Below are 15,011 nucleotides of genomic sequence, written 5' to 3'. Positions count from 1 at the left end.
CTTCAGTGACTTCCAGAGCAGCCAAGGCTACACAGAGATCATAAATGCCTATAAATCGGGTACACACACACACATACAGAAAGCAGATTAATGTGGCCTGTGGGCAGGCACCTACACTCATGCATGTGTCTCTACACACATCATTAAATGTTAGTGAGATAGTCCAGACAGTAATGTGTTCGCTAAGCAAACGTGGGACCCAAGTTCCATCCCCACTTTTCATGAAAAGTCAAGCTGTGATGGTAATCCCAGCATGGGAAGGTACACGTGATTCCTTAGGGCTAGGCTAGTAACAGCCTGTCTCCAAACACAGTAGAAAGCAACTGAGTAGGAACAAAACCTAGGGTTGTCCTCCACAAAGTCCTCTATGAACCTGACCCTGAAGAATTTCTGGATGGACCAGGCATGGTAGTGCATACCTTTGATCCCAGCAGTCAAGACACAGGTAAATCTAGCCAGGGCTACAGAGACATCTCAGAATCTTTTCGGTCATGGGGGATGGAATTCTATAAAGCATCACCTGTTCATGCCTTACCCAGCTAGCACCCCTGGTGGCAGTTTCCTTGACAAGGAGCCCATAGTCCACTTAGGAGCTCACCTTTAGAGATTACTAAAATTCACTAGCCAAAAGAACATTCCTAAAATTCATTTTTATAGCATTTTTTGTTCATTTCTTGTGTAGACTTCAAGTAGTATTTGAAACAAACAAACATGGTCCCTTAGCAAAATGTAATATGGACCTCCCAGAAAAATCAAGTTACTGTATTCCTATACAGTGACTTAAGTGTCTCCAGTTACAGGGATCCAAGGGCAGTATCCACAAACATGCAAGCAAAACACCCACTCACATAAACTTCAAAACAAAAAAAGGTTTCTCCCAGTGTTTTTGAGACAGGATCTTCCTTGAAATAGTCCTGACTTCCTACAACTGTAGACCAGGGTAGCCTTGAACTCGAGATTGCCTGCCTCTGCCTCCTGATGATAGAAGTCATGAGTCACCAAGCCCAGCTTCTCCATTTTTTAATACCTTCCAGGCCAATGTCACTGGCTAAATTCCAGCAATGACAGGGTCCTTAAGGCTGTGTTAAGCTTGTGAAGTTACGTATCTTTCAAAAGACTTTGTCCTATATACAAGTGGTTGATAGGGCTAGAATAAAGATCAGGGGCAGAATTTGCCTGAACATGTGCAAGAAAGGTTCTGGGTTCAACCCCCAGTACCACCACAAAAATGTGTAGTGGGAAAGGCTAATTCTTAGCACAAATACTACTCCAGCCTCAGTAATATCAGTGACTGCAGAGTGAAGGAAATAGACAAATTCTCACATCCAATTGGTATAGATTTTTATTATTTATACTTCTTTGAAATTATTACATTCAACATGTTTTCCTTGTTACTTAAAATATAAACCCTGATATAGTTCCTTAGGATAGGCAGCATGCTTCATAGCTAAACAAAACGTTACCAAACCCCAGAATACATTCCAATATTACATATTTCTTATGGAATACCCAATTTTTCATCTTTTATAATTTGTATGTGGACAGCTTTCCTATATTGTGTTCCTAAAACTCTGCTACTGATGTAGTTAAGAGTCACCGAATGAACATTCCTAAACCATCAGAATGTCCTCCAGCACCACTGAGGTCAGTCTGGCTGGCTGGACTTACTACCTTACAGGACACCCGATGTTCTTCCCCGCCCTCTGGAGAAATACTAACCACAGCATCTGGGGTTTTAATAAACCAATTTGCAATGAGGCTTCTCTTACAAGTACATTCCTGGTCTAGTGTAAGGTTTTCAGCATCATAGACAGAAAGCATCTGAGAGAACCAAGAATAACTAACTAGTCTCACAGTGAGTGGAAGTGAATCCCAGCAAAATAGAGCAGAACAAAAAAAAGCATTCAAACCACAAAGCTCAAATTGACACCTGAGGGCAGTGGTTCTCAACCTCTAAGCTGCAACCCGAAAACATCACGGTTCCTAACAGTAACAGAATTACAGTTATGAAGTAGCAGCGAAAATAATGTGATGGTTGGGGGTCCCCACAACACGAGGAACTGTATCAAAGGGTAGCAGCATTAGGAAGGTTGAGAACCACTGCTCTAGGGCGTCAGAACTGAATTCAAGATGTCAATTGGAGTCTGGATCTCCTCTCTCACTGGGCTCTGTATACACTGTCTGGAGGCTGGAGGTGTCTGTCCGGCCTTTCTCCAGGGTAAGAGCTGCAACTATTGTGCTGTGCCTCATGCCCACAATGGCTATTCATTCACACCCACAGCCAGTTATTAGGCAAATGTTCAAATACTTTTGTCAATTGAATTTTCTTCCTTCATCTGGGGCTACAAAGTCAAAGGTTTATAAGAAAACAGGACCACATACAAGACCAGGTAGGCTGGGAATGACTCCCACCATTCCTACAGAAAGAGAATGATACAGAATGTCGTACTGTGTCTGCAACTCAGTTCCTGTCAGCAGGTTTCTGGGCTACAGTGGGTCTCAATCTACTGCTGCCACATCTTCAGATCATTCAAATGTTACCAACTGTCATGGTGTGAATATCCTGAGTTTCCCAAATACTGCCATGTAACTCCAACTGCTTTTAATCAAGGAAACCATGGGCCAGATGCAGTAGCTAGGATTCAACCTCTACCTTGACATGTTGTTTCTCTAAGTCTTTTAGGAGGAGTCCAGGCATATATAATGGTTTTTTTCCAACTGGATGAGTGCAAGCCTCATCAAAACAGCGGGGACTCATTAAAAAAAAAAAAAAAAAAAAAAAGTGATGCCATGAAATTAGGAAATGATAATGTAAGCCGGGAAACTAAAACCACAGTGCACACTAGAACCCCATGTGTGGGTGACCTGTAAGTCACTGGGTGACACCAGCCATAACCAGCAGCCTATGGCTTTCAGGAAGAAACGCTGCCCAATGGCTAAATACTTCAAGTCCTGTGATTTTTTTTTTTTTTTTAAATGAGAGTGTTTTCTTAGCTGTGGCCAAAGATGCCCTCTGCCCAAGAATTATAACAACTGCTTATTAGTTTTAAAATTTACAGTATCAGGTAGGGCCATTAGCAATTTTATTCTAAACTTAGTATGTGTTAACAAAATGCATTTATTTGGAAGGATCCAGTTACCAGTCACCAAAAGCTCTTACATGTTGAAAATGTAATTTTAATAGATAATTCTTCATTTTACATAGGAACACAATGAAATATACCACAGTCTGAAGAAACTCAGAAGTTCTGCAGTGAGGAAAACGCAGATGGACTACAGTATCCACTGTAGGAGACAGATGCCTGACCATGAGGTCAGCACTCACATGGATGGGACTTGAGTGTAATGAGAACCAGAAAGTCCAGTGGAAAAGGTGAGAAGGACGGCTGCACATGGGAAGAACGGAATAATTCTTTAGTAACTAACCCCAAAGTCAAGGATAAAAGGAGCAGCTGGCCATAGCGGCCTTTATAATCCTAGCAGAGGCAACAGGATCTGCAAGGCGGAGGCCAGCCTGGTCTCCACACTGAGTTCCACGACACCCAAGGTCACACAGAAACACGCACACACCCCCTCCAGAAAAAAAGGAGGAGAGAAGGAGTTCTCATGGCCAACCCTAGGGAGGGGAGAGCAATGCACAGGAGCTGGAGAGCTGACAACTTTCCTGTAAGCCAGTTGCTTGGGATTTACAATGTCTGCAAGGAAGACAGACTCAAACGGCCTCCACAAACCTCCACTGGTTTCCTAGCAGCACAAACAACACACATGAGTTTTCAGACAAGAACCAAGAGAAAAGTCATAACCTACATCCGAGGCTCAAATGTGGACATGTGAGAGTCCTCTATGACCCCACCTGTCCTTTTTATTGTGGCTGTCAGGTATGATCAACTTTCAAACATTTGGGCAAGACACCAAGGATCACCTAATTAAATCAAGTAACATTTATTTAAAATTTCTAGGAGGTTAAAAAAAGGGGGATGAGGGGACAGATACTGATGCTTCATGCATGCTCAGCCAGTTTATAAATACTCACTCAGTAAAATCCTAACACAAATCTGCATCAATGAAACAAACTGGTCAAATTCTCCTCTTGCCAATCCATTTGTCAGATGGCGAGGACCAAAACAGAATGTTCCATCGTTTTCATTTTAAATACGATTGTCACATGGGGAAAGCAAAGTAAACACAGTAAAATAAACTGTACAAAGGCAAAGGAGAATAACAAAAAATACTTTACTAAAACATAAGATTTACAGAAGTTTCCAGACAAGCCATACAAAATGGTCACAAGCTTTTGTTTCTTCTTGGGGGGTGGGGCAGAGAATCTACACTCGACAGCAAAGTCACAATGTTATTAGTGAGGGCTGTGATGTTTATTTAATGTTCCCATTTGGTTCAGACAATCAAGCTTGTCCATCTACAGCGTCTAAAGTTAGACTTGGCTAGAGAGCATATTCTAAAAAACTGGTTAGCTGCATTTAACCACTGCAATTAGATCCCATAAGAGGGGGAGGGGGAAAGGAGACCGTAAAATTAAAATAAAACTACTTTCCCCCTAAAAAATAAAATAAAAACACCCATACCCCTGGCAGCTAACCCTGACAACTACCTTCCTTCACAGTGCTTTGTACTTAAACCATGATGGGGAAACGAATCCCAGCAGAGCCACTGCTTTCAACATGTCACAACACCCGGATGATACTTCTAGCCTCTGCTCATGCTTTACAACAGTGAATCAGGACAAGACAGAGATTTGCTAATGTGCATGTAATCACCAAAGATGAGGATGCCTGGGCTTTTATTCTGTAATGTTTCTAAGACTGTGTCCATTAAATGCAAACAAAAAAAGGAAGAGTCTTGGCAGAACAGGAGAAGTGATGTACACTCGATGATCTGATCGACTTAAATATTATTCATGGCATATAGCCTAGTCCATGCTCTCGCTGTAGACAGAAACAAATATGCAATTGTTAGTTTACTGAGTCAGTAGATTTCTTTCCAAACACCAAAAACAGCAAACAAACACCATGTGTGGAAATGCTATAATATTTATACCCTCCTAAATTCAGAGCCTCTCCTATAAACTGGATCAGATCATTTTCTGAATGTCTTATTACCAAAACAGGACAACTAATTAGAAAGGGGTTTTGTTTGTTTTCTAAGGTTCTCACTATTTAGACCAGACTAGCTTCAAACCTTTCATAAAATTCTACAAATGGACAAAGTTTTATCTTTCACTTCAGAATAGGTAATGATATTCCTCTCTAATTTTGTTGTGACCGTAGCAGGAAGATGCTTGCTGATTCTACACTTTACAAACTGCTCTATACAGTAAATGGACCATAAAAACAGTACAAAACAGTTGCAAGTTTTCTAGTCTCTTCCCATACTGCTAGTACAGTAGATACTCATTGTTAGATCCATGTGGTTAAACCCACAGTGCAAGATCTCCTTTTCTAGATTATTTTTAACCTGAGCTCACTTGAAAACAACGACAACAACAAACAAATGGTAACAGACTTGTTTTGAAAAGCAGAAGCAGAAGCAGACAAAGAATAAGTATGCAGTACCTGTTTCTATGGCTTGGGCTTCATTGGTCTTCCACTGCTCGGCTACATCATTTGCTAACGGATCATCTGGATTAGGAGCACTTAACAAAGCCTGGATTGATAGCAGAACTGTGCGGATCTGCAGTGCTGGGGACCACTTATCTATGAAGGTAACAGGCCCAGTATGATATGATAAAGCGTGAAAACACAGGCCCAGACTGAACTTCCCTCCCACACACTGGTGTTAGCATAAGATGAGATTACAATGTTTACATCTAAATATGGAATGCTTAAGAAAGAAAGACACACTCATATAGCACAGGTGACAGACAACACTTACCTTTCAAAATATCTAAACATATTCTTCCCAACTTGTCTACATTAGGATGATAAATTTTGGTCATGAAACGTACTTTAGGTGCTGCCATTGGGTATTCTTCTGGAAGGAATAGTTCAAGTTTAAAAGTCCCTCCCTCAAAGGGGGAATCCTGGGGGCCAGCAATGACCACATGGAAATAACGGGCGTTGCTCTCATCTGGTTCAGCTTTAATGCCAGGAACTGGTTCAGCCAGCAAACGCTGGGTTTCCTACAACAGAAAAACATACACTTGTGAAACACATGTCATCTCACTAAACACCAAAATTAAAATTAGTTATCTTTTTAATTAGATATAACAGAATCTCCCAATGATACATAATTTAGCCAATCAAATGTAAAAATCAAAGAAAAGAATGTTTATTTTACCTCTAAACCATGCCAAAACATGGCACACATGTGCACAAACACCCCCCAAATAATAACATACTAAATGCTAAAAAGACTGTTAACACTGGGCATAATGGTGCACGTCTTTAATCCCAGCACTAGGGAGGCAGATGGAGATGGATCTCTGTGAGTTTGAGACCAGCCTGGTCTACCGAGTGAGTTCCAGGATAGCCAGGGATGAGATTAAGAAAACTGATTATACATTCATGTAAAAGAAAAGAAAAATGACACCAGGATTGCCACAATGGGTAAGGCAACTTGTTCTAAACTTTACTAAAACCTAAGCCACTAAACTCTACCTTTCTAAAAAATGTGGTCACTTTTCGCATTCAAGGGCGGCTTAGGTCTAGAATACTCAAGGATATCAAAATCTCTGGATGCTGAAGTCTCTTACATAAAATAGTACAGTATTTGTATGTACAGTACAGAAATAATCTTGTGTGTTTCAAACCATCTCTAGATGACTTGTAGTGCCTTCTACAATGTGTATGTCATGTAAGTAGCTAATACAAATTAAGCAACAATGAATGACAACATTCTTTATATGTTCACTAAAGACACACTTTCCTCCCGTGGGGTTTGTCCATCTTCATCTAATGGAACCCTACACACAGAGGGCTAACTATAAGGAAGGACTGGAGATGACAACTGGGTGGTGGCAGAAGCACACCCTCGGATCCCAGTCCTTAGGCCGAGGCAGGCAGGTCTCTTGAGTTCAAGGTCAGCCAGACCTAGAGTACAACCCTATCTCTGGAGGGGGAAACAGGAACATGTCTAGGGCACCTAAAGGAATGGAGGAAGTAAGGCAGAGTGCGTTGGCCCACGCTGATAGGCCTAAAACTGACACTCTGTGAATGGCCTTTGATGCCCCACCCCCAAAAAATCATACCACATTCTGTTTTCCATGACTACTGAAACCTCAAAATAGTCATCCTCATGCCTGCTTCCTACTCGACAAGAAGGCAGCCTCTTCCATGTCTCCATGATGGCTTCTGCACACAGGTGCTGCTGCTGGGCTGCTCCTCACTTCCTGCTCTAACTGGCAGAGCCCTTGCCCAAGGCCACCCTCTCCACCTGAGCACAGCTCTCTCCTCCCCTGCACAAGAACACTGCGCCAACATCTCAGCATCAGTCCTCTCCTTTCTGAGGAGACAAGGCTGGCTCTCGTACAGCAAGCTTCGCATCTTCTGCACATGACCACTTCCTTCCCTTCCAGCCTCTCTGCCATGGCGTGATAGCGTGGGAAAGGTCCTCATGAGAAGCAAAAAGCCGCCTGACCTTACACTTTCAGCCCCTAAGTGTGAGCTAAAACTCTTCCTTTCAAGTACCCACCTTTAACACGAGTACAATGGGGGGGGGGAATGGACTAACCCAGCAACCCCAACTCAACTTTCTGATCTTTCCCACCCCCAAAGTTTCCTGTCTGTTAATCCATCTCTTCCTGTAGGCTAAATATCTAACCTGATGTTTAAAAAAAAACTGTTTGAAAAACTCCCACTGGCGCAATGCTCAGGGGCAAGATTACGTGTGTGTGGCCCTTGGTTGGCTCCCGAAATCTGCCCATGACTATACTGCTTCTCCCCACTCCTGCACCCTGCCCAGGCCCCCACCAGCTCTCAAATGGCAGACTAAAATAACCTCACATGCTCTCCCCGGCTTGACCTCGACCTTGCTATCTTTACTCCCGGGTCCACCTTCCGTGTGGACTGCTGCACTCTGCTGCCTTTCCAGTTCCCCTTCAGCTCTCCTCCACACCAACCTCTGTTCAATCCTCGTTCACTTCCTTACAGTCTTTCAACCTACTAGGCATACTTCCACTTCAGAGACTCCACCTGCTCCCTTCCCCGGGAACACTCAACTAGGAAAAACAAGACAAGAGCCTGGCCTTTATTTTAAGGGGGGAAAAAGAACTAGTAAAGATGAGTATTAGGAGCAAGGAAATGAAAGGGAACTAGGTGGTAACATGTCTTCTAGTTGGGCCTTTCCTCCACTTGGGTTTATCCCGTTTCCATGAAAAGGGAAGCTGGAGGAGGAGGACAGGGTCGAAAAATCTAAGTCACCATTCTCCAATTATACATAGTAGTAGCAGCTATTTAAAGCTCTAACAAGCTACCAAGAGTCCCTCCAACATCAGAACCTAAAATAGCTCCTAAATACTCCTCATCTTCGCCAGATGCCACAGTCACACATCTGCCATCAGTTTACCTACCCTTAGTTAGGCACCCTTCCCCAAGAATGCATAAGTGGGGTCTGCAGTGTATGCCTGCAGTCTTGGCACTTGGGCTAAGGTAGCTTTGCATTCAAGGCTGGCCTGGGCTGTGTACTGAGTTCCAGGCCAGCTACACAGCAAGACTGTCTCAAAAACAAAAAGTACATACTAGTGACCTAATCGATCACAAGATTTCATTGGAACATACACTGTGGGTAAGTTTTCAGATGCACAAACCATCCCTTCTCAGGTCGTCCTGAATTTCCCAAAGTCAGCATAAATGTCCGACTAAAGCAAGGCTCTGACACCAGTGCCTGAGACTCTTTACCACAGAAGAACACATGGTCAACTGTCCCGGACCTTCAGGGTTATGGTGGTTCTTTACCAGAAAGACAGTGAGGTGCCGTCTGGTCTCTGCACTTGTTCACTGTCTCTGAGCCTCACCTCTGTACTCATGCAGCTGTGGTGCTCTCCCCTCCCACTCAATCTGTATTCCCACAGCTGCAATTATCCTCGGTCACCTCAATCAAAAACGGTTAGGTGATGGGCCAGCGAGATGGCCAGCAGGTAAAGCTTGCCACACAACCATGACAGCCAGAGTTCTGTCACTGAAGCCCTCTGACCTCTACACGGGCACCATGGTGCAGGAGTTTCCCCTCCCCCTTCACACTCACATAAAACAATTAAGACTAATTCCTAAAATAGTAAATGGAAATGTTCCTAAGTAAAAGACTGATTTATAAGGTTGTTTGTCTATTGTTGGTCTTTTTGTTTTGTTTTGGTTTTTAGACAGGGTCTTGACAACTCAGGATGACCTGGTACTCACTATATAGACCCGGCTGGCCTCAAACGGCCTCAAACTCGAGAGACTGACCTGCTTCTACCACCAGAATGCTAGAATCAAAGGCACACTGCCACCACTCCTGGCTTTGATTTCTGAATTTAAACTGTGCTCTCTTCTATCCCTTTAACAGTGGTTCTCAACCTGGGAGTAGCAACAATGGAAACCTCTATCTCCAAAAACATTTCATGATTCCTAACAGTCACAAATGACAGTTATGAAATAGCAACAAAACTAACTTTGTGGTTGGGGTCACCACACATGAGGAACTGGATTAAAGGGTCTCAGTATTAGGAAGGGTGAGCTTAGCACGATGATCTTTTTCACCTAGCAATAGCCAGCACTTGGAAGCAGAGGCAAGACAATTTCAAGTCCCAGGTCACCCTTGGCTCTGTGAGACCTTGCCCCAGCATGGGGGTGTAGGAATGGGGAAAGCATTGACAGTCCAAGTTCTTGATTTCAGTAATTTCTTAGAGGTGTGGAAATTGCTCAAATGAATTTTCTGTAGAGCACACCTTTAATCCCAGCACCAAAGACAGTGGCAGGCACATCATTGTGAGTTCTAGGCCAGCCAAAGCTACATAGTGAGATTGTTAAAAAAAAAAATTAACTTAATCTAAATTATGAAAAAGGAAATTTGCCAAGTTTCTTGTCATACTTCAAATCATAAGAGGAAAAGTTGCAATATTTAAGATGCACATATGAAATTTACACATGTATGTGTACAAAATACTGTGGTATTTTATACTGAAATACATAACAATACTGAGGTACATAGCAACCCAACACACACAAACTTATTTTTAAAAATAGTATTTTTATTTTGTTTCATTTTGAGACAGGGTCTTTCTTATGTAGCCCAAGCTGGCCTCTAATTTACAAAAATCAACCTGCTTTGGGATTAAAACTGGTGTACAATGTTAAAAACATGTTTACTTTGAAAGTCAAAGAGACAATCTGTGGAGGTTGATTCTTTCCTTCCACCATGTGGGTCCCAAGGACAAAACTCAGGTATCAGTCAAGTGCCTCTACCAGCTAAGTACACACACACACACACACACAGTGTTCTTAGAACAGTAATTTATGAGAAAAATTAACTTCTAGTATTTTCACCCAATTATACTCAAAATACTATCAACATGCTGTTAGTATAAAATGACTAACAGAATAGTTTAGCTCTCTTTTCATACCAGGCCTTCCAGGTTGTAATTTACACTAAGCACATATATCAAGTCAAACTAGCCACTTCTCAATTGTTCCTTAGCCACAAGATGCTATCTATCACCTAGAGTAAAAATTTAAATAAATAAATAAATGTCTTTTTTTGGGGGGGGGTGTTGAGAAAGGGTTTCTCTGTGTAGTTTTGGTGCCTGTCCTGGATCTTGCTCTGTAAACCAGGGTAGCCTCGAACTCAGAGATCCACCTGGCTCTGTCCCCCAAGTGCTGGTATTATTAAAGGCATGCTCCACCACTGCCCGGCCCAAGGTAATCTTACTACTGACATGTCATTAAGGAAAATCAACTTGGGGCTGGAGAGGTGGCTCAGTGGTTAAGAGCACTGGCTGCTCTTCCAGAGAACCTAGGTTCAATTCCCAGCACCCGCGTGGCAGCTCACAACTGTCTGTAACTCCAGTTCCAGGGGATCTGGCATCTTCACACCAATGCACATTAAAAAAAAAATAAATAAATAAAATGTAAGGGGGTAATTTTGTAGAGAAACTTTAAACTATCACCATTTTCCCTTCAACAATAATCTGTCAGAAGTGCTGTCCGCGGCAGTCAACCCTGTGCATAAAAAACGACATAACAAAAGGCACCACAGAAAACAGTGGTTAATCAAGAAACAATTTCAGTTCTTCCAGTGAACACCACCCTCTAGTGGACAGACAGCAAGAGATGAAACAAAAACACAAACTACCCTTTAAAGGTTCATTACTTCATCCCAGTAGCTTGCCCTTCCGCTTTGCTTTTCAAATTGTAGCATATGGTCACTTCTCTAAGCTAAGGTTAACTCTGATGTAAGTAGGTCCTTAAAAGGAGCCCATTCTGATCCAGATTTCAAACGCAACTTGAAGAGGTTAAGGAAGCTAATGCAAGCCATCGGGAAAACTAGGCTACCCCTCAATTCCCTGTATTCTACTGCCTTCTGTAACCCCGGACAAGCCACTGGCCCCATGGGACCTCCTTTTATCCTAAAGCCAAAAGAAGATGATGGTTCTCCACACACTCCCCCTTCTCCTCTACCCGGAGAGTTCCAAGACTAAGTAGCAAGGACTAAATCTGGGATTTTTAATCTTGTATTATAAAGCCTTTGGAGAAAAGCTCCATCTGGAGGCTGAAGATGCCGCTGCTGGCCAGTGCCTGCACAGCACGCGGTGAGCCCCGAGGTCAATACCAGGCATCACATACACCAGAGGGCAGAGGCTAGAGTAACAGGAACTCAAGGTCATCCTCAGCTATAAAGTGAGCCTGGCCCAGTCTGGGATAGAGACGTCTGCACGCTAACTTCCACAGAAATACAACAACCAGGATCCAGTACAACAACCAACGGCCCTGGCTTCACCCTAACAGTAATTAGCAGGTAAGAAAAGTACTCTCCTCCACTTAAGATTACTACGTAATAGGTGGGGCCAGGTGCTATTTATAGGTTAGAAATCTACTCTCAATTTTATCCCTCCCCATTAAACTAAATCAATACTTCTCTGTGAGGTTCAGAGAGAGAGAAATGGAGACTGGGGAAGGAGAAATTATGAAAGACCAAGTCTATATGATCAGGTTGTTTCTCAGGTCTAAATCAGAAGGGAAAGCTCTCCTGTCTCCGCTTTCCTGTTCTCTACCATCATCACTCAAACTGACAATGGTTTTGGTTCACTTGCCAAACCCTTAACTATCTGACGTCAAGAACCCCAGGTAGTAAATGACAATCAGTGCAAAGAAATGCATGTGTCAACTGGTAACGCCTACCTCACGACACGTTTAAAGGCACAGGTGGTGACTTCTGCCTGCAATCCCAGCTCTTGGGGAAGCTCAGGCATGAGGACCTGTGAGGCCAGCCTGAGTGGTCGAGGAGGGAGGAAGAAAGGAAAGCAGAGAGCAAGGAGCATTTAATCCAATCGTTGACAAGGAAAAAAGCCTAACGTAATGTCCTTGTAAATTAGGCTTAATTTCTTAATGTCCTTGTCTACCATCTCCCAATTCTGCCTCAACTAAACATGCCTAAACACATCAACTATTGTAGTTTACAACCACACACAAACACACCTGTAGGCTCCATAAGAACAGGGATAATGCACTATTCCCAGATAAGAATGGATACAATGATCCAGGCCAAATGTTGATCTAAGTGTTTCACATAAATTCACTCAATCCTCACACTCATTTAATAAATGAGAAACAAAGAGTAACTAACCAGTGAGACCCAAAACCAGAGCCAAGGCTTAGTCCAGGCTTTTTAATCTCAAGGGTACCGACTGTGAACTGTAAAGGCCCAACTGGTCTGCTGGGGCAGCAAAGAGCATATAGGAGTTAGGAAGGGACCTTTTCTGACCTTTGTAATCACTAGTTCACCAAAGTAGTTTAAACAATAATGCTACTTTTCCTCCTTTTTACTAAGAAGCCGGAACCAGAGTTTAATAGATTGTTTCCAAAACAGAAGCTTAGGCCCAGGGACAGAGGAACGGAACAGAACGGGCCTGCTAACACTCAATAGTCCAGCTATTCCCACCAAACCTCAAATGTAGAGTAGAAAAGGAACAGCTAAGCTTGCCTAACCTGAAGATACGACAAGGTCACCCACCTGCACCATGTTTAAATCAGTGAGATGTAAAAGATGTAAAGCTTAACCCATGCAGGTGTCTTTGTTGAGAAAGTGGCAGCAGATGATATATAATAAGACTATAACCCTTGGGCCTGGAGAGATGGCTCAGCAGCTAAGAGCACTGGCTGCTCTTCCAGAGGACCCAGGTTCGATTCCCAACCTCCCACATGGCAGCTCACAACCATTTGTAACTGTGGTGCATGAACAAAACACTCATTAAGATAAATACATCTTTAGAACAACAACAAAGACTAACCCTCCATTACAAAGCCAATAAAGAAAGGGGCTAAAAACTGTTCTCTGTGTTCCATCAGGGCACCCACACTGGCAGCACCTTAAATCTGCTGAGTCCCAGTGCTCGGTTATTTCAAGTAGGAGTCTTTATTCCTCACTAGGAGAAAAAGGACCTACCTTAGTAACAAATAGGCCACGTTTCTAAAGCACTAATAGGAAATTCAACAAGCTGGCTTCATTTTTTAACTTGCACATCCAACATCCTGGATGGAATAGTAGTAACTCAATAGGCAGGGCAAGAGACAAAGGGAGCTGTTCGCTAAATTGCATTTCTATGTGGCAAACGTAAATCCCATGTGACACATTAGCAAAACTGAACAATGAGAATTTCAGTTAAAAAAAAATTCCCCAATCATTCATAATTTCCTTTGTTGGCTCATACCCTCCCCACTGTCTAGCCCTGGCTGTCCTAGAACTTGCTCTGTAGACCAGGCTAGCCTTGATGCATCTCTCTCTGCCTCCGGGTGCTGGGATTAAAGGCGTACCACCACTGTGCCTAGTTGACTCATATTTTCTTTCCTTAATTAAGTTGGAGCTGAGGCGCTAAGAATATGGAAATGTGAGGTTACTGCTGGAGAAGAGAAAAAACAAAATAAGGGCCACAGTGAGACTGCATGGCAACAGTCATGGGAATGAGGTTTGTGGCTATCCATAGTTCCGTTGGCCACTTCATAAACAAACATCCTTGTTTGGCAATCAGCACACACCCCTAGACACACATAAAACACTCACCCACACACTTTTATGGATTCCATCACCTCCTCAATAGAAGTTGAAATATTAATTCCTCACTTCTGGACACAATGGCACCCTCCTGTAATATCTAACACTTGGGTGTCAGAAGCAAAAGGATCAAGAGTTCAAAGTTATCCTTTGCTACACAGCAAATTTAAGCCAACCTGGGCTATGTAAGATCCTGTCTTTTAAAAACAAAGCAAACAACAGCAGCTAAGAAATCAAAAGCATCCATCCTAAAAAGACCAACAGTAGTCACCACAAGGCAACCAATAGTGGAAGAGTTCTAACAGTAGCATCCTGTACTGGTCACGGGCATCAGGAGCACACACAATGCAGAGCATACTGCATACATCAACTCAATGAAACCACGTGGTCCAATTCTAAACCCTGTTACCAGCTCTTTGACTCTCCTGAAGATTGAGATACCTAATAATGCAACAGATGCTGTTCCTGCTTAAATTACCTAAAGCTGCCTTGGTTGCTTGGTAACGAGATAGTCTAAAATTAGAGAAGTGAAAAGGGGACATGCTGGCTAGTTTTTTGTCAACTTGACACAAACGAGTTATCTGAGAAGAGGAACCTAAACTGAGAAACAGCCTCCATCGGACTGCCTGAAGGCAAATCTGTGGGGGTGTTTTCTTGACTAATATTCAGGTGAGGAAGGCCTGGTCCCCTTGAGCAGGTGGGTTAAATACCATCCCAGGTGGGTGGTCCTGGGCTGTATGAGAAAGCAAGCTGAGCAAGCCATGGGACGCGACCCAGTAAGCAGTGTTCCTCCATGGTCCCCCTTTCCTCCT

At 43.0% G+C, this 15,011-nt stretch overlaps 1 protein-coding gene across 3 annotated transcripts in view; it reads right to left on the bottom strand.

Annotated features, from left to right (window-relative positions):
• Positions 1-4,214: 4,214 nt before the first annotated feature.
• The window catches only part of Ube2n (ubiquitin conjugating enzyme E2 N), a 33,804-nt gene continuing 23,007 nt past the window's right edge, over positions 4,215-15,011 (bottom strand). For all 3 annotated transcript variants that reach the window (XM_006999074.4, XM_076554662.1, XM_042263658.2), the window contains exons 2-4: positions 5,890-6,136; positions 5,571-5,711; positions 4,215-4,943 (exon numbers count right to left, since the gene is read on the bottom strand). In XM_006999074.4, coding sequence (XP_006999136.2) covers positions 4,903-4,943; positions 5,571-5,711; positions 5,890-6,136 — 429 coding nt within the window. In that variant the 3' untranslated portion in view covers positions 4,215-4,902. The remainder of the gene's footprint in view (positions 4,944-5,570; positions 5,712-5,889; positions 6,137-15,011) is intronic.

The sequence above is a fragment of the Peromyscus maniculatus genome, chromosome 18 (assembly GCF_049852395.1).
Source record: "Peromyscus maniculatus bairdii isolate BWxNUB_F1_BW_parent chromosome 18, HU_Pman_BW_mat_3.1, whole genome shotgun sequence".
Lineage (NCBI taxonomy): Eukaryota > Metazoa > Chordata > Mammalia > Rodentia > Cricetidae > Peromyscus > Peromyscus maniculatus.
Note: the sequence above shows the minus strand (reverse complement) of the source record. Positions and strands in the feature narration are given on the sequence as shown.